Source organism: Ursus arctos, unplaced genomic scaffold (assembly GCF_023065955.2).
Source record: "Ursus arctos isolate Adak ecotype North America unplaced genomic scaffold, UrsArc2.0 scaffold_17, whole genome shotgun sequence".
Lineage (NCBI taxonomy): Eukaryota > Metazoa > Chordata > Mammalia > Carnivora > Ursidae > Ursus > Ursus arctos.
Genome location: NW_026622841.1, coordinates 22,834,446 through 22,853,784, shown reverse-complemented (window position 1 = coordinate 22,853,784; position 19,339 = coordinate 22,834,446). Strand labels below are relative to the sequence as shown.

Genomic DNA, 19,339 nt, shown 5'->3' with positions numbered 1-19,339 from the left:
TTTCCTTCTACCAGAAGAACTTCCCTTGAGTGTGGGTCTGATGAATTTCTCTCAGTAATCTCTTTATTTTGCCTTCATTTTGAAGGATATTTTTTCACTGTACATAGAAGTAAAAGTCCATAGAGATATTATTCTACTGTTTTCTGACTTCTGTTTTCCTTTTCATATATCATTTTGTCTTGGGTTTTGCCACAGTGAGCGTAGTTGTCTTTGTGTTTATTCCATCTGGGACTGCACGGCTCTCTCTATTGATGCCCTCTTTTGGGGCCTGTGTTGGAAATATCTGAGTTGGCTGCGTTCTCTGTCTCCCCTTGTGGGTCTCCAGTTGTAGAGTGTCAGACTTGTTCGCATATCTCACTTACCTCTTACACTACTTTCTGCATATTCCATCCTGTTGGCATACTGTGTGGGTTTTTTAAAGAATTTTATTTATTTGTTTGAGAGAGAAAGAGCAGGAGGAGGAGCAGAGGGAGAGGGACAAGCAGACTCTATGCTGAGCACAAAGCCCGACGCAGGGCTCGATCCCATGACTCTGAAATCACAACCTGAGCAGAAATCAAGAGTCGGACGCTTAACCGACTGAGCCACCCCGGCACCCCTGCATACTGTATTTTAATCTGGTGATTTTCTTTGGGTTTATCTTCCAGTTGCATATACTATTTTTAGCTATGCTAATCTGTTGCTAAGTTCTTAATTTTATTGTATTTTTCATTTGTAGAATTTTGATTTGACTATTTTTCTGATCAGTGACACAGACTTACAATGATATGTTATAGAAATAATCAATTCATGAATAAATTCTTCTTTCTTGCCCTCACATTAAATAAAACAATTCTTTTTACACTTCAAACGTATCTTCACTGTCGGTATTTGTCTTTATGAAGGCCATTGTTTTCAGTCATCTAACAGCCGTCAGGAACAAGTGTTTACTTTCATCCAAATCATTTAAGCTTTAGTTCTTCTGAATTTTTTGACACTGCCACAGGGTTCTATCCCAATTACAAGTATCTTCATTTGCCATTAGGACAGTTGGGTTTTTCCCTACTGTTCTGTAGGGATATATTTTTAATCTCCATAATGTAGTCACATTCTGTATTGTTCTTGTACGTGATCTTTAAGTGGGCCCAGGAAGCAATATTTAAAGGCTTGTTTACAATGATACCCAGCAGGAATAATTATTAGGTCATGTCCTTCAGAATAGGTAACAAATCTGTGATAAATGTTTTTGTCTCCACTCTTTTAAAAACGTCTTTTATTATGGAAAATTCCGAAAATATACAGAGGTGGAATAATCTGATCACCTCCTCGTCAATGTTGTTTCTTCTACATCTTTCCCATCCTGGGTTTTTTTGAAACAAATCTCAAGACATCATATAGTTTCATTATAAATATTATAGTGTATCTCTTAAAAGTTAAAAGTTCCTTTAAAGATATAATCACAGTATCATTATCACACCTCACAACTTTTAACAGTAATTTTAAAATACTTCATCTTTCTGCATAGCTTATAGTTCTGCTCTAAAATATTCTGTCTTGTTATTTAATTTCTGAAATGTCTGAATCATGATTAAAGTTAATGTCTGATAGCAAGAAATACTTAACTTGGGACGCCTGGGTGGCACAGCAGTTAAGCATCTGCCTTCGGCTCAGGGCGTGATCCTGGCGTTATGGGATCGAGCCCCACATCAGGCTCCTCCGCTAGGAGCCTGCTTCTTCCTCTCCCACTCCCCCTGCTTGTGTTCCCTCTCTCGCTGGCTGTCTCTATCTCTGTCGAATAAATAAATAAAATCTTTAAAAAAAAAAAATCTTAACTCTCTGTAAGTCCATTTCTATTATCTGTTTTTGTTTTTCTTGGTTATGCGGTCTTTAAACCTAGTTTTATTTTTGTTTTTGGTTTTCTTATTGAATGCTAGATGGTGTGGGTGAGCAATTGTAGCAGTAATTTGCGGCTCTGGGTGAAGGGGTCTTCCCTTTTCCTCTGGTGAGTGTTGCTCTGGAGCAGCTCAGCATAATCTAATCAGGGTGTAGTCCATGGGGTGCCGGCTCTATTGCCACAGTTCACCCTTGCTCCCAGTGTGTACCCCTTTGAGCATGAATCAAAAGTCCTGGGGTATTTATTAGCACTCGTCATCCCTAGCAGCCCCTGAACTTTACTTTTCTCTTTCTCTCATTGTGAGGCTCCTGATAGCTTTGTTGCTCAGGCTCCCAGCCACAGTTACTCCTTTTGAAATTCACGATCACCTTGAGCGGGAAAGCTTCAAGTGCTGGGCTCACAGACCTTGTTTTCCTATTCTTCTGCATCTGCCACACCCAAGCTTTCACTATCTTGATAGCACTGCTACTTTCTTAACAAATATTTTTAATGTATTTTATCCAGAATAATGTATATTCTCCAGTTATCAGAAGGAGAATTGGTGTGAAACAGCCTAGATCATTGCCAGAGCAGAACCTTCTCAGAACTTTCCAGACTTAGTGTTCACGCTCCTTATGCCTTTAGCATTCTTTTTTTCTCATTACCGAAAAATTTATTTTGATACATACATTCCCCCTCTAAATTCCTTTCACTTCATATTGCCACTCAGTTTAGTCAAAATAAATTCTCCTGACTATTGGTTTCCAACAGTTATAGTAGTCACTGAAACTTCTAATAGTTATTGAAATCTTTTTCTTTGAAATCATCCACAAAATCAGCATCCAGATATTAAAAAAAAAAAATCAGTCTCTTTAGTATACTGTCTTATCGTTTTACCAAAGTGTGGTATCCTGTTTACCAGTCTTTACTACTTAAAACTAATGGTTATTGCCCCAAAAAGTAAATCTTAGTCTTATACGACGACTGATAAATATACTTATGTATCAGTGGGTTTTGGCATTTTAGAAATAGAAAAAAATGTAAATGTTTTGGGCAGCAGTAGTATATCACTAGAAGATTGCCCAAACATTTAAGAATTTTTTTTTGAATAAATACTGTTGTAAGAGCTGTGCATTATTGGAATGAATAAAAATCCTCCAGGGAGACTAGTTTGATATATTGTATTCCATCAGTTCTAAGATGAAATTTTTTCTCAATATTGTATTACGTCCTAAAAATGATAAAAAAAGTATTGTGTCATAGTTTAATTTTACATAATTGCTTCTTAGTGTTACATAAAATAACGGCATAAATTACGTATTTGCAGTCACCTCTTAAATTTTTAGCGTCCTTTTGTTTTCAGTAGAGAGAAGTCTTGGTGTTACTCCAACACCCTCTGCTGCTTAGTGAGAGAAATACTTTATTTTAATTCTTGAACTTCAGAATGAACACTTGGTTATGGTTAAGATCCAGCTACATTTAAACTGTAGGTTGATTATGAAAGAAAAAAAAATAGCCTGAAGAAGATGAACTGCTATAGAATCTTGCCATTCTAGAGAAGATACCCAAGATCTTTCTAAATCTCCAAATTTACTGCTATCATGAGAATGTAACATTTTTCTTATAAAGAGTTGATATTGTATAAGCCATGTTATAAAGCTATTAAAATTAGTGGTATCACAAACAGAATCTATATTATTACTTGCATTATCATTGTAATGACATATGGCTTTAACCATGAACTGATTTTAATCTTCAAAGAAACACAATTTCATCACAAGTACAGCTGTGCTTAGAACAGGTAGAGAATGATCATAGCTATCTGTAGAAAATGATACAGCCGCCTGACACTGTAGCTTCAGGATGGTCACCTGGGCGCAGCACTAGCACAGTTAGATAGCTTCTACCCTTTGTGTCATGTTGAAACTGAAAGTATGTCTTATAAAAGTAATAATTAATACATATTGTAGACCTTCAGATGGTCCAAAGGGTCAAATTGTTGAGTGTTAAATCCACTAATGCAAGGATCCACTATACTTCAAAGAATAATTAGCCTTGGTATAACACACATTTTTGGATCTAGAGATAAGACAAGGCATTGTCTAAACACGTACTATTCTGTCCAGTGTTCAGGTGCCATGTCAGTTTGTCCATCCTACTGTGTGGAGATAGTTCAGTTTTCTGTAAACCATTTCTTACTTAATCCAGGTAGCTGTTTAAACATGACTTACTTTTGGTGTACCTGGGTGGCTCAGTCGGTTAAGCAGCTGACTCTTGATTTCAGCTTGGGTCATGATCTTGGGGTTGTGGGATCGAGCCTGGTGTCGGACTCTGTGTTTAGCATGGAGTCTGCTTGGGACTGGCTTTCCCTCTCCCTCTCTCTAAAATACATAAATAAGTCTTTAAAAAATAAATAAAAATTAAAAAATAAAAGAACTAAACATGACTTACTTTAGTCATACTTCAAGTATTCCGAGATAGATTATCCTGTTTGAGAACTACTGTTTTCTTGCTCTTTGTGGTTTCTTGCCAAGGAGGAGTGGAGCAGATGGGATTTGTGGTAGGGAAATGATATTTAAAGGATTTATAGGGGCATCTGGATGGCTCAGTTGGTTAAGCGTCTGCCTTCGGCTCAATCCCAGGAGCCCTAGGTCCCTGCTCAGCGGGGAGCCTGCTTTTCCCTTTCCCTCTGCTGCTCCCCTGCTTATGCACTCTCTGGCTCTCTCTCTTTCTCTCTCTCTCAAATAAATAAAATCTTTAAAAAAAAATAAAGGATTTATAAATTTACTTTCAGGTACTCTTCAATTTCACAGGTATCAAATTCTTTTAGAAATATTGACTATGGGGTGCCTGGGTGGTTTAAGCGTCTGCCTTTGGCTCAGGTCATGATTTCATGGTCTTGGGATGGAGCCCCAGTAGGGAGTCTGCTTCTCCCTTTGCCCCTCCACTGCTCATGTGTGCTCGATTGCTCTCTCTCTCTCAAATAAATAAATAAAATCTTTTTTAAAATAAAGAAATAGCGAATATTCTAGCAACATTATATGCCATTGTTGAGCACAGTGCTAAAATTTGGCGACTTATTTTTCTTCAACAAGGCAACATGCTGTATTTTTCTGGGGTAATAGTCTAGTTATACCATACATCTGTTACGTAAACTGCCCACCCAGGGCATTATTAGCATAATAGAGAGACCATGGGCTTTGGAATAAAAAAAAAATCTGGATTCAAGTTTAACTGCTTCAATTGTAATGTGTGACTTTTTACAAAGTACTTGGAAGTCTAAGCTATAGTTTTCTGAGATTCTTTTTTTTTATATCAGTGAGATGGAGATGATGATAATCTCGTAAGGCTTTATGTGCAGGCTAAACTGAGTTAACACATACAAAGCACCTGGTACAGAGCCAAAGATAGACGTACAGTCAGTGATCACAGTTTAATTTTTGATGTGTTCCCCTTCATTCACAGATGTTGAGAGCCATGTGTATTATTCAGGATGGTATTTGTTGGCCCATCTACGTTTTAAACTTTTTAAAGGAAATAGAAATGTGAGGTTTTTAGTTTATTAGTGGACCATTTTCAATTTTATTTGAATGTGTGCTATGCATAAACACACATTCTGATAAGAATTTTAATGGAAGATTATGTTATATAGTAAATTATGCCTGTTTGCAAGTAATATATTGGTCTGTTTTAGTACAGGATTTAATTTTGTTTTGATTCACCTCAGTGTTAGTCCACGTGAATTTACAAATTGAGCTTATTTCATTTCTTAACAGGGAAGGTGTTTGTTTGCCAGTGGCAGTCCATTTGAGCCAGTGAAACTCAGTGACGGACAACTCTTTACACCAGGCCAAGGAAACAATGTGTATATTTTTCCAGGTAAGTGCCACCATTATTTATGTTAAAAATAATGGTGTTACATCTTTTTAAAAAAAAAGATTTTATTTATTTATTTGACAGAAAGAGATAGCAAGAGAGGGAACACAAGAATGGGGGGAGCTGGAGAGTGAGAAGCAGGCTGGAGAGGGAGAAGCAGGCTCCCCTCTGAGCAGGTAGCCCTATGCAGGGCTGGATCCCAGGACGCTGGGATCATGACCTGAGCCAAAGGCAGATGCTTAATGACTGAGCCACCCAGGCGCCCCTATACCACATCTTCTTTATCCATTCCATGTAGTTGATAGGCAACCTGCAGAATGAGAGATATTTGCAAATTACATATCTGATAACCCCGAGATCATGACCTGAGCTGAAACCAAGAGACAGATGTTTAACTGACTGAATCACCCAGGCACCCTGCACAGCAGACTACTTCTTGTGACCCATGTTGTCCTCTCTCTCATGCATATGTGCTATTTCTGTCTTGGTGCTATATTCCTCTCTGTCTTGGTCTCATTTTTCTGGAGTACATCTTTTGAAAAAGCGTGGATGAAAACTTCCTGAGTTTTTTTCCATATCTTAAAAATGTCTCTTTTGTCTTTTCACTTGATAGTTTGGTTGGATAGAGATTTGTAGATTGAAAGTCCATTCCCTCAGATCGTTGAAAATATTTCTCCACTTTTAGTGTTGCTGTGAGAAATCTGATGTCATTGAGATTCTCATTTCTTTATCCATACTAGCTTTTTCTCCCTAAAAATATTTAAAATTTTCTCTTTAGATTTCTGAGAGGTTACCAGGATGCATCCAGGTTTGGGCTTATTTCCATTTATTATGCACATCTGTATGGGGGCCAGTTCACTATATCTTCTTTTCCAAAGGATTTTTTTTTTCTTTCTTATTTCTTTCCTTACATTATTTCTGTTTTTCTCTTATAGAACTTTGTTAGACCATGGTCAATTACCTCAGTTGTCCTTGACTTATAAATTTTATTTCACATTTTCAACTCTGCCTTTTTTAAATTCTGTAATGTGGGGGACTTCTGTGGCATTCATTCATTCATCTGTTTTTTAGCACTTTTTGTGTACATTTAAAAAATCTTTTTTTATGGGGTGCCTGCCTGGCTTAATCCATAGAACACGCAACTCTTGATCTCAGGGCTGTGAATTCAAGCCCCACGTGTGGGCATGGAGCCTACTTAAAATAAAAACTAAAAACAACAACAAAAAAAGTCTGTTCTTAATTATAAAAATTTTCAAACACACACAAAAGCAGAGAGAAGAATGAAGTCCCATGTTCCAATCTCCCACATTTCAGCAGTTATCAACATGTAACCATATTTTCCTAACCATTCCTTCCTCTTTGGGTTATTTTAAAGCAAATCAGAGACATCATATAATTTCATTCATAACTACTGCAGTATGTATCTCCAAAAAAGTAATTTTTTAAATTAAACATAACCATAATGCTCATATCATACCACATGAAATTAACATTTGCTTAATATCCTATATCATCTGTTCAGTAGGCTCAAATATTATTTTTTCATTCCCAGTACCGTTATCTTATCTTAAATCACTCTTTTCAAATAGCCACTTTTTTAAAAAAGGTTACAGGATCCTTTTGAGTTTCTTCTGAGAGCTAAGATTCTTTTAAATATTTCTTCCTTTGTGCTGTTCATTTTCTATAAATTTCTTTTTTAAAAAATATTTTATTTATTTATTTGACAGAGATAGAGATGGATGATTCAGGGAATCGAATGCGTATTTCAGTGTGAAATAATTTTAAGTACTGAAAAAGTAAAATAAGGAGAACAGGACAGTAACTTCAGGGAAAACCAAAAGTTATGTAGAAGAGTAGAAATAATCACGACAGTGTTAATAATGGCTCTGCTGTGAGTAACACTCATGAAGCCATAATAATACAAACGTTGACTACTGATTGATTCAGCCAAAATGGTGCTCTAACCATCCTGGAAGAAGGGACGAGGCTGGAAATGTGAAAGAAAGCCAAGTACTTTTTTCCTACAGGAAGGAGTGGGTGATCTATAAAACTCAATCAGGAGAAATACAAGCAAGCTGTTTGAGAGAAAGAAATATAAAAATCAGCTAAAAGAATTGAAAGTAGCTGCCTCTCTAGAACAAGAAGTGGAAGGGTTAGAGGTGGGCTGGGAATTGATGTTTCTTGTAACAAGTGTTGATGAATTGTATGCATTGTAATTTTGCTAATTGTAAAAACTAAATTGAGAAGAGCCATTTGATATTTCTAAGGTTATTCTAGGAGATAAGAATTGTAACAGTTAACAAAGATCATTTGATTTTAACTCTCAGATTTGTTTTCTCTTGGCTGCTTTGTTTGGGGGGGGTGCGTCTGGGGGTAGTGGTTACCATTAACTTGCTTTAAGTCTGGGAATTTATTTGGTTCCTTTCATAATTTGAAAAGTGACCTTACTAAATTAACTATTTAAAATGTTTTGTAGGCGTGGCTTTAGCTGTTATTCTCTGTAACACCCGGCATATTAGTGACCATGTTTTCCTAGAAGCTGCAAAGGTAAATGTTTTAAATATTGTTTGGCTCTTTTATCAGGTTGAATTATAAAGATGAGTGGATCTTAATTAAAAGCAGAGAGAGAAAATAGGTTAAATCTGCCTTATGAATGGAAAGGAAGTTATTCATTTGTTGCTTTTTTGATTTGGCTATCTACTTTTGCATAAGATTAATTTTTTATCATGATTTTTCAAATGTTTGAATGTTAAGGTATGAATCCTTTCATATTTACAACACGTACTATACGTGTTGCGTATATACATCTGAAGGTAATATATTGTGACAGCATAGATAAAATGTAACACCTTCATTTTTTTAATGGACAAATACTAGTTTATTTGGAGTGTGCTGGCCTATTAGAGTGCCAGACCATAATATGAGTTTTGAAGAATTCACATTAATACAGATTTTAATGTTTATTTTCATAGTAACTGATGTAATTATGCCAAACTTTGTATGTATTAAGTAGAATATGTCAATAAACCCTTCAGTCTGGTTATTTCTTGTTTAGTGGTGAACAATTTTAATCTCTGCAATGCTTTAAGCATATTCCTGCTAAAAATAAGGAGAATTATGTTACCTGTATTATTTTCTGCTCCCCAAACCCCTTTTCCATTTTATTAGGTCCTTAGCCTGTGTTATTTAAACAAACAAAAATAAAATGTTATTTTTCTCTTCAGGCTCTGGCAAATCAATTGACAGATAAAGAGCTAGCTCAAGGGAGACTTTACCCACCACTTGCTGATATTCAGGAAGTTTCTCTTAACATCGCTATTAAAGTAAGTATTAATTTACACTTCATATAAATTTTAATGATGTTTAAGATTTATTTATTTGAGAGAAGGAGAGCAGGGGGAGAGACAGAGGGTGAGGGGAAAGAATCTCAGGCAGACTAGACTCCCCTGCTGAGCAGGGAGCCCAATGTGGGACTTGATCCGAGAACCCTGAGATTATGACCTGAGCCAAAGGCAGACACTTAACTGACTGAGCCACCCAGGCGCCCCTGGGGGGCATCCACACCTTTTAAATTATTGTGGTATGGGGGTACCTGGCTGGCTTAGTCAGTAGAGAGTGCAACCTGACTTGGGAGTTGTGAGTTGGCTGCAAAGATTACTCAAAAATCTTAAATAATAATTATTATGGTATGTAATAATGTGTATTATTTGATACTATATGTTTCCCATTATTATGGTTTTTCAGTATTTTCTTATCTATTTAAACTGTGCATTCTTTTGGATGAATTTTTCTATCAATTTTTTTAATTCAAAGGAAACTGTGCATCTGTGTATGAAACTATCGGACTTACAAATTAAATTAGTGAAATTGAGTCTTTGGTCCTGGCTCTTCCCTTCCCAACAGCACCTCTTCCCACACAGCACAGTCTGTTTCTTTTTTTAAGTCATTCAATATAATTTTGTTGTTTTCTTCTCTAAACGTGGTATGTTACTTAATACTTACTTGCTTTCCTAGATATTTAAAATTTTTTGTTCTTTATAATAAATGAAGATTTTTCTTTCCATATCTGTTTCCTCGCTTGTCATTTCTGGCATATAGGGAAGGTATTAATTTTTATGAATTTACTTGATAACTAGTTTGTTGAGCAATCTTAACTCTTTCAATTAACTGTTTTGGAATTTTGAATTTTGAATCATTTGCAAGTAATTTTTTTCTTCATTTTTTATGTATTGCTCTTTTTCTCCCCCCCTTAAGAGCAGTTTTAAGCAACTTATTGATAAGGCCATCCTTGTATTTTAATACTAAATGTGATACTAGCTTTTGGTTGAAGTAAATATTTTCTATCTTTTTAAAGAAGTCATCTTCATCCCTAGTTTACTAAGATTTTCTTAAACATCAGGATCAGATGTAGAATTTATCAACCACATTTTTGACTGTATACTGGTGATCATAAAATTTTTACCCCTTTGACTATAAATGTTATTCTTGCATTATTTTAACACTCATAAACTAAATAAAGATTGGGAATTAGAGGATGATATGTTTAAGAAATAACCACCGGGGGCACCTACATGCCTCAGTCAGTTGAACATCTGACTCTAAATTTCGGCTCAGGCCATGATCTCGGGGTCATGTAAAGCACGTGGAACATGCCGGGTACTCCATGATGCAGGTGGTGAGTTGGCATGTGTAGGTCCTAGCCCTAACTTTACTTGACCTTATAGTTCTAGTGTCCAACACCTGATTTATAATAATTTCTGTGTCTCTTAATCCAAATTCTAGAGCAAAAACACCTGGCTCACATTAGGTTAGGTTTTCACCTCAGTCCAGTCAGCTGTGGGTAGGAAGTAGACTCTCTTACATGGTATTTGAAAGTGGGGGAAGGACATGGGTAGGCAGGTCACCCATGTAGGGCTCCTTGGCTCACACAAAGCAGAGCTTAAAATTGTTTGTTATATTGAAGTATTAAGGAAATGCCAATAATGGGGGGCGGTGACTTTAAAACACATAAAATTTACGGTAAGATTGCAGATTATTTTTATTTCATCTTTCAAGTTTTTAATAGTTTCCAAATGTTTTGAAATGAGTCAAAGTAATGTTATTTTTTATTTTGAAAAAAGAAAAACGTCATTCTTCTAAATTCATTTCTTTGTGTTTTAATAGTACTTTTCCTCTCAGATTAATACTCAGAGCCTACACAGTAATCTTACTTATTTTTCAGGTTACAGAATACCTGTATGCTAACAAAATGGCTTTCCGATACCCAGAACCTGAGGACAAGGCCAAATACATTAGAGAAAGAATATGGCGAAGTGAATATGATTCCCTGCTGCCGGATGTGTATGACTGGCCAGAATCGGCATTAAGCCCTCCCCTGATAACGGAATAGAAGGACATCCACTGAAAAATACTTCCCATGCTTCAGGGAACCTCCCTTCTTTTTCAGACAAAAAGAGATAATGTTCTCAAATTTATGGTTTTTTTCTGTGTTTTATTCTCCCCCACTGCTTTGCTTGACTTCTTTTTTTCATGAATCTGTACTTCCATTGAGGATCAATGTGTTGGCTACTTTGTGAATGCCCACCAGCACCCTGCAGTCAAATAACCATAATCCTTTTCTTCTGATTTGTTAACTCCTACCACATCAAAGAGATGTTACAAGTGTATTTGTAAATGTCTTCACCTTGTGCTGTTGTTCATGCTTGCCAAAGTATTTGCTATGTACTATTACACTAATAATCTCTCCCCAGCTTACTTTTAGGGTTACTAAAATAGAAGTTTACTTCTGTGGATATGAGTATAGAATTTTAAACCAAATTTAACCAGATTATAAGGACAAGCTGTCAGTATCTAAAAGTTCTTTTATTTCAGCCTCATTTTATCTTCATGCTCTGAAATTCCTTTGCAGTTGATAAATCTAGAGACATGCAAAAAATCTACCTTGTTTATATTCTGGACCTAAATTGAGGCTTAACTATAACATCATGAGAGAGAAATGGGAAGTACTGCTGTCTTTAGAGAAATAAACAAAATAGTCATTGTTTTCAACAGTGTATAAAAATCATAGTGTAACTTTTTTATTTAATAAAGGTAATATCTTAAATTTGATTGCTTCAATTAATGCGATTTTATTGCCCAACTAGAAATTTAGGTTTGCTTATTATGAAAAACATCTATTTTCATTTTATTTATTTCTAGATGATTCAAAGGAAGGGATATAATGCATAAATTATAACTGACATCATGTGACTTTTAACAAATTAGTCCTGTTTCATATTTGAATGAAGCATATTTAACTGGAAAGGCTACACCCCCTGTTCTAATAGTGGTGCTCTTTATTATTTGGATAATTTTGAAATGTCTTTTTTTTTTTTTTTAAGATTTTATTTATTTATTCGACAGAGATAGAGACAGCCAGCGAGAGAGGGAACACAAGCAGAGGGAGTGGGAGAGGAAGAAGCAGGCTCATAGCGGAGGAGCCTGATGTGGGGCTCGATCCCAGAATGCTGGGATCACGCCCTGAGCCGAAGGCAGACGCTTAACGACTGAGCCACCCAGGCGCCCCTGGAATGTCTTTATAATACATTCCTTTGAATACCATTAGTGACAACTCTTTCCACTGAAAATGGATTTAATTTTTTGAAACCACCAAAATTAGAGCTAAGTGGGCATGAGTGAGGTAGGTGTACAGACCAGGAAATGCCATTGTTAATCCCAGTAAAATGGGTAACTATTGGCTAGTGAGACCAGTTTTCTGAAGTGACTATTGCATCTGGAGAGTTAGTAGTATTACTTTATATGTGCCTAACACAATTGCTTTGAAGGAACAAAATTTAAGTGCTCATTTGAGAAGATTAACTACAAAAAGTTATTCATACCTACATGTAAGGGTACACGTTATTTGGTATTTCTCTCCACAGTCCTTGGTATGTTAGATGTGATATTCTGTAGGGAAAAAGGGCATCATTTGTACGTTCATATGTCCTTCTATGTACAGGTAGAGATTGAGTCATACTAATTTGAATATAATTTAACATTTTAAGAATGCTTGAAATGGCACTGCTGTTTGGAGTATTTTAAAATGCAATTGATTAATTTAACAGATGAGTAAAGTCAGAAATCTGTTATATAAATCTGTTTTATAAAATAAGCAATCAGATCACTATTTGCTTCTTTAAATTAAAAATGAAAGGTTTATGTTTTTCATGTTACCTTCGTCAAAACAAAATCACCCCCAAAAATACTCTTGATTTGAGTTTAACGTTACAAGTATAATTACAAATCCTGTTTTTTGCTTAGTGCTTACTGAAGGCAGGACCATATGCTGAGTTAATGTAATTTTACTAAAATGTTTGCTTAGTAAGTATGTCTAGTACAGTCTTTATGGAAATTATATTTTAAGGAAAAAACAAAGCCAACTGGCATATAGCCTCCTTATTTAAATAAGACAGAAATCATATATATATATATAAAACCTGTAATATACTGATTGGTAAATAACACATGAGAATAGATGGCTTTTAATGAATACATATTTATCTGGAGAAATAGGATATATTTACACATATACTATATGAGATACATAATAAATATTTTAGAATATATATATATAAATATATATATATAATGTATGTTTATTAAAAGCCACCTATTCACATGTGCTATTTACCAACCAGTATTTTACCAACCAAGTAACAACTATTGGATGTAAACTGAAGAAAAAATTCAAGAATACAGGCAGGGGCTACCAGCATGGTGGGAAGGAGTTGGTGGCATTATGGCATCAGATTGGAAAAGAAACAAACATTCAGATCTTCTATGGAAACTTTTACCGAGCAAGAAGATAATTATTTTTAAAAACAGCAATGGAGAATCATTTTCATTCTTTTGAATAGAGAAGAAATTTTGTAAGAATTCTGTCAGAAATTACTTAATAGGGAAAAGTGAGAACACATGTTCTCATCTGGCACCAGCACCCATGCTGTGAAAGAGACTGGGTGAGTTGTGGGGGTAAGCTTTATTGACTTTAACGTGGTGAACATGTTACAGATTTTGGTTAAAATCTTTTTTTAAAGGATGGTTTCTTAACCAGGAAGTTGCTTCAGAATCACCCTGAAGCTTCTTTAAAATGCATATGCCTCTGCCTACCACCCCCCCCACCCCCCCACCCCCCGCCTCCTGGACCACCAGGGGCAGAGCGCTGGCAGGTGTATTTTCAGCAGGTTCCCAGGCGACTCTGACACACACTTCCCCTGCCTCTCATTTGCTGCCTGAAAGTGGACATCCGAATCATCTGGAGAGCTGATTACTCCTCATGATGCAGTGGGTCTGGGGTAGGGCCTGAGATTCTGTGTTTCTTATCAGCTCCCGGGTGATGTCCAGGCTGCTGGTGCAGAGAAGACATTGAGTACTGACTGTGCCGAGCAGTTTGTTTAGTGCTCACAGAGTACATACTTCGTATGAAAAAGAAAACTGAAATTATGTTCTTACGTGGAATTGGTTTCATCTGTTTTTGTTATGTCTAGTTTTTATGGGATGTTTGTAGGGACAAAAATACAGAACTTTTAAACAGATTTCTCTGAAAAGACATAACTAGAATACTGTTCAGTTCTCAAGTATAGTTTTTAAATTCACTTATTAAGTAAAACCTAGCAACCAATTTTCATTTTTGAAAAGGTTAGCTATCAAATGGATAATCGTTTCTTCTCTATTGTCTTTTAATTTGACTTCCCCTATCCTTTGTCTTTTCTTTTTCTAAAATTACCAGCTTCTGGAGAAATAAAATTCTGCATTCTCCTTTGCAAAGGAGTTGCTAATGAATGAAGATCAAAGCATAATTATTAAGGGGCATTATTTACTGCTTTCAGATAACTGAGGAAGTCCAAAGGGGCTAGGGGAGTGGGAAAGCCTTGCCTTCATCCGGATGTTCTGTAGCTTTCTTCCCAAGCCCATTCAGTTCCCTCAAAGAGAACTTTATATTCTTGAACAGTTCCAGGGTTCTGTTGGACTCACCAAAATGGAATCAGTTCTGCCGAGCATAAATAACACTTAAGAACATTCATGTAGCTATCAAAGCTCTCTACTGGGATTCCATATAAAGGAACTGTCGTAAATAATGAAACAGCATCAACATGTTTCCATTCAAAACAAGACCACGTATGTTCAGGTGCAGGCACACTGCTGACTTTATAGAAAACACAGATTCATTATCTACTTTGGTTCCTAAATGATGTGTGGCTTGCACTTCGATGTGCATCTAAAATGTTAAAATGAAATAAACCCTCTACAGCCAAGCTAAATGAAGTAACACTTAATATTTAAAATATTCAAGATAATTTGACTACAGACAACTTCCCCCTCATCTGAAATGAGGATGTTTTAATATGAGCAGAGAAAAAGCCTAATGCTTTGTTTCAAATTTTTAATAAATTCAACAGGGCCTAATTAGGACATGACTCTTACTTATTACATAATTATTGCCAGGGGCTTCTCAGGTAAACTGGGGATTAGATTTTAAAGTAACAATTATTTCCTTTTTTTAGAAAAGAAAAATTGTGCCTCTCAAAGAGAAAATTGACATGAGATGATATTATATAGAAATGTGTTCATAGTTTGGTTGTGTAAAATATACAAATTAAGTCAGATGACTTTGGATGGTTCGTATATTTATGTAACAGGTTTTTTACCAATAAACACTTTTACATATGACTAATCTTGTTTTTTTTTTTTTTTTTTTCCAAATACAAGCTTATTTGCCACTTCTATCTTTGGGAAGTTATCCCTACATTCAGAACACTTTTTAAAGTTGTATGACTAAGGGAAAATTTGTGGGTATCTATTCCCCGGTTTTCAGTATGTCCTTTTATGTCCTAGAAAAATTATTTTCCCTTTCCTAATTTTAAGTGTCTGTTCTAGTAAATCACTGATTCCTACAGAGTCACTGAATTGTCACTAACATACTAGGTATGTACAGTTAGCAAACAACACTAAAGTAAATTTTATGGATAGCACCAGGCCTTGTTCTAAGTATCTAACAAGCATCAGCATAATTAATTCTCAAATCCCTTCCTGTCACTGCACCTGTTTTACAGAGAAGACCACAGGCACAGAGAGTTTAAATGCCTTGCCCAAGATCTCGGCTGGTGAGTAGCAAAGCCAGGGCTCCTAACCTCAGCCCTTCTCAAGGAAAAAGGGCCTCCGTGACAGGTGATTTTATCTGGATCTTAAATAAAGAATTGTTATTTCAAATGAAAACTCTTCACCTATTATGAGATTAGGCTTAGGTCTTTTTTTAAAATGTGTTTTAGCAGTTTACTTATTTTTACTTTGTTCCCATTTATAACTCAAATACATTATAAACCTGTTTTATTCGTTAGTCTTCAGCATTTTAAGTACTGGATGTAAACGTAAAAGATTTGGTTTTGAATTTGGTAAGTTACATCAAAGATTCTCTCAATAGACAGTTCACGAACATCTTTAGATTTGGTAATCTTTCTTGCTATCACTTCTGTGCAAACCAGTTTCAATAATGCTTATACAATTTGTGACTCTGCCAATGTCAATGTGAATTGTAAGATCTATCTCCCTATCCTGATACAATGATATTCTGATACAATGATAGCTATTGTATTATATACATACATATAACTTCCTCCATTAAAAAGTAAGAACAGCTGGGGTGCCTGGCTGGCTCGCTGGTACAGCATGCAACTCTTGATCTCGGGCTGTGCGTTCAAGTTCCAAGTTGGACGTGGACCTTACTTTTTAAAAAAAAAAATATGAGAACAGTTAAAAAGAAATATAAAATGTATGTGTGGAATAAAGACTTTCTGAGACTTATTTTAGCTATTTGGCAAAGTAACATTTTTGTCTAATGTTTAATATACTTTGCCTAATGGCCTTTAAAATTAACTGAAATTGGGGCGCCTGGGTGGCTTAGTCATTAAGCGTCTGCCTTTGGCTCAGGGCATGATCCCGGTGTTCTGGGATTGAGCCCCGCATCAGGCTCCTCTGCTAGGGGCCTGCTTCCTCTCCCACTCCCCCTGCTTGTGTTCCCTCTCTTGCTGGCTGTCTCTCTCTCTGTCAAATAAATAAATAAAATCTTTTTAAAAAATTAAAAAAATAAAATAAAATTAACTGAAATTAAAATCATATTTTTGCAATTGATATTGTGTTCCTTTTGATAACATCCCAAGCATTAAGTATTAACTTCGAGGAAACTACACATTGCTTAGCCTTTCTCACCTGTGCATTTAAGATAAAAGGACGGAATAAACATGTGGTAATTGCTTATGGGAACACCAGTTTAAAGGGGAATGCACTGGGGGCGCCTGGGTGGCTCAGTCGTTGGGCTTCTGCCTTTGGCTTGGGGCATGATCCCAGGGTCCTGGGATGGAGCCCTGCATCGGGCTGCCTGCTCTGCTGGGAGCCTGCTTCTTCCCCTCCCCTCCCCCTGCTTGTGTTCCTTCTCTCACTGGCTGTCTCTCTCTCTGTCAAATAAATCAATAAAATCTTTAAAATAAAAATGGGGGGGATGCCTTGAGTAGAGTGGATTATACCAGATCAACTTATTACAGATGGTTCCAGGAATCTGCCTAAATGCTCCATAATGATGTGAATTGTTTTTTCTCTTTTGTTTTATATAAATTATAATGAGATGTGTACATTTTCTTAGTAAAATTTCCCATGCATAAAAAATGTGTTAGGACCTTGTTTTTAGAGGCTGCTGTATAGACGGCACTTTTAAAACTCAGTATTAACTCAATCCTTTACCCTCCCCCAGCACCCTCGGGAGTGCTCTGTGGTTAGACTGAGATTCACTCGTGGGGCACTACTCACGCTCGTTATCTTTTCCTTTCCTTTTGTTCGGCGGCCTACTTTATGTCTCTCCTCATTTAGTTTAATCATAGCAGTAAAGGAACTATTCCTCAGCCCTTCTCCCCACCACGTACACATTCCAAGACCGGAATGTTAGAACACTAAGTCAGGAAAGGTGGTATGTTGGTAAGGGCTGGTAAAGGGATAAAATGGTATAACGGCTAATACCTACCGAGTGCTTGCTTCAAGCCAGATATCAAGTACCTGATATCTATTTACTCATTTCACCTTCACGACAACTTTCTGAGGTGTAGGTGCTAATACGTCCCCCGTTTTGCAGAATGTGAGGTGCAGAGCCCTTAAGATCACCAGCAAAGCCAGGATTCAGCCCTCTTGCATCTGATGCTGTATAGAGGACTCAACCACCCGCACTGAGCACAGCGCACGCAGCAGAATGTGGCTGCTGCCGGTCTCACTCAGTCATCACGAACTTCAAGAAAACCTGTAACGCTGCTGGCACTACGGGCATCCAGTGACTGACGCCTTCCCTGCATCAGACCTCGGACATCCTCCTGCATCCCCACTTCGGCAGACAGTCTTGTTTCCTGTTTCACAGAAAAATAGAACAGTCAGAAGAGAATGTCCTCAAGCTCCCCTTTCCCCATCTCCCCCGGTTCCTTGAGAAAGGCAGAGGCAGGAGCTCCAGAAGCTGGCCTGATACAATCAGCCGGCCTCGCCGGAGCCGGGAACTCACAGCTAGGCCTTGCATTCTCCTGTGGAATGGGAACCATCTCCGAGAGCATCAGCATCAGACAGGGCTGCTCTGAACGTCGGTGCTTCCTCCCCACCCTTCTCTTCTGGTCTCCCGGTTTACAGAAATGTCTCCAGTCAAAAGCCGCAGAGTTATCCTTGACTCCATCCCTTTCTCTCACACCTCCCATCAAACCCATCAGCAATTCTTGTGGGTATCTTCAAGTATCTTCAGAACGTGGCCACTTCTTAGCATCTCTCCTGCTGACTCCCTAGACCCATCCACAGTCACGGTCACCTGCGTGACTGCAATGCCTTCCTCCCTGGTCTCCCCACCCCGGCCACCTACAGTCTATTCTCGGCAGAGCAGCCAGAGTGACCCTCTTCAACATAAAATGGAGCAAGTCACTCCTCTGTTCAAAACCCTAACTGGCTGAGCCAACGTCCTTATAGTGCCACAAAAGCAACTACATGATCGCCCACCACCACCACCACCTACTTCTCTGACCTCACCTGCTGCTCTCCCTGCTCTTTCGCTCTCTCTCGGCACTACTTGTCTTGAGCACGCCAGGCAAACTCCAGACAGGACTCGGCATCTGCGGCACTCTCTGCAGGGACAGTCCCAGTGTCCCCGCTGCTTGCTTCTTCACCCTCTTTAGGTCTTTGCTCAGATGTCACTTCTCAGTGAGGTTTTCTCTAACTCACCCTTTTAAAGTTTGCAACCCGAACTCCCCAGCATTCTCTCTCCTCCCTATTTTTCTCCATTGCACTTATCACCTCCCCACGGGGTATAGTGTTGCAGGGGGTAGAATGTGCTCCTTTCCTCTGTGGAAGCCAAAGCTAGTGGGGGGAAATCTTCCATCTCCCTACTTCGTGGCTGCCGAAAACAGTGGCCAGTTTCAAGTGGTGGTTCGTCAATGGCGGTGCCCTAAGAAGGCACTGAGGCAAGACCTTGGCTGTGCTTTCTCCATTAGTTCATGTTTTCTGTCAGTTCTGTGGGCTCTCTAATCTCCTTTCAATCTGCAATTTAAATTAGCCAAAATT

General features: G+C 37.4%; 1 protein-coding gene and 1 long non-coding RNA gene across 5 annotated transcripts in view; one reads left to right on the top strand and one right to left on the bottom strand.

Annotated features, from left to right (window-relative positions):
• Window positions 1-11,836, top strand: part of ME2 (malic enzyme 2) — a 46,191-nt gene extending 34,355 nt beyond the window's left edge. The window contains exons 13-16 of the mRNA XM_026496329.4: window positions 5,629-5,731; window positions 8,205-8,275; window positions 8,953-9,051; window positions 10,950-11,836. Of these exons, the coding sequence (XP_026352114.1) occupies window positions 5,629-5,731; window positions 8,205-8,275; window positions 8,953-9,051; window positions 10,950-11,117 (441 nt within the window). The 3' untranslated portion in view covers window positions 11,118-11,836. The remainder of the gene's footprint in view (window positions 1-5,628; window positions 5,732-8,204; window positions 8,276-8,952; window positions 9,052-10,949) is intronic.
• Window positions 1-19,339, bottom strand: part of LOC113253421 (uncharacterized) — a 48,899-nt gene that overhangs the window by 23,953 nt on the left and 5,607 nt on the right. For 2 of the 4 annotated variants that reach the window (XR_008959691.1, XR_008959692.1), the window contains exons 5-6: window positions 13,976-18,150; window positions 173-12,673 (exon numbers count right to left, since the gene is read on the bottom strand). This is a non-coding gene — a long non-coding RNA (uncharacterized LOC113253421). Of the gene's footprint in view, window positions 1-172; window positions 12,674-13,975; window positions 18,151-19,339 lie in introns of those variants that run through there. The other 2 variants (XR_008959694.1, XR_008959693.1) reach the window with 2 other exon arrangements.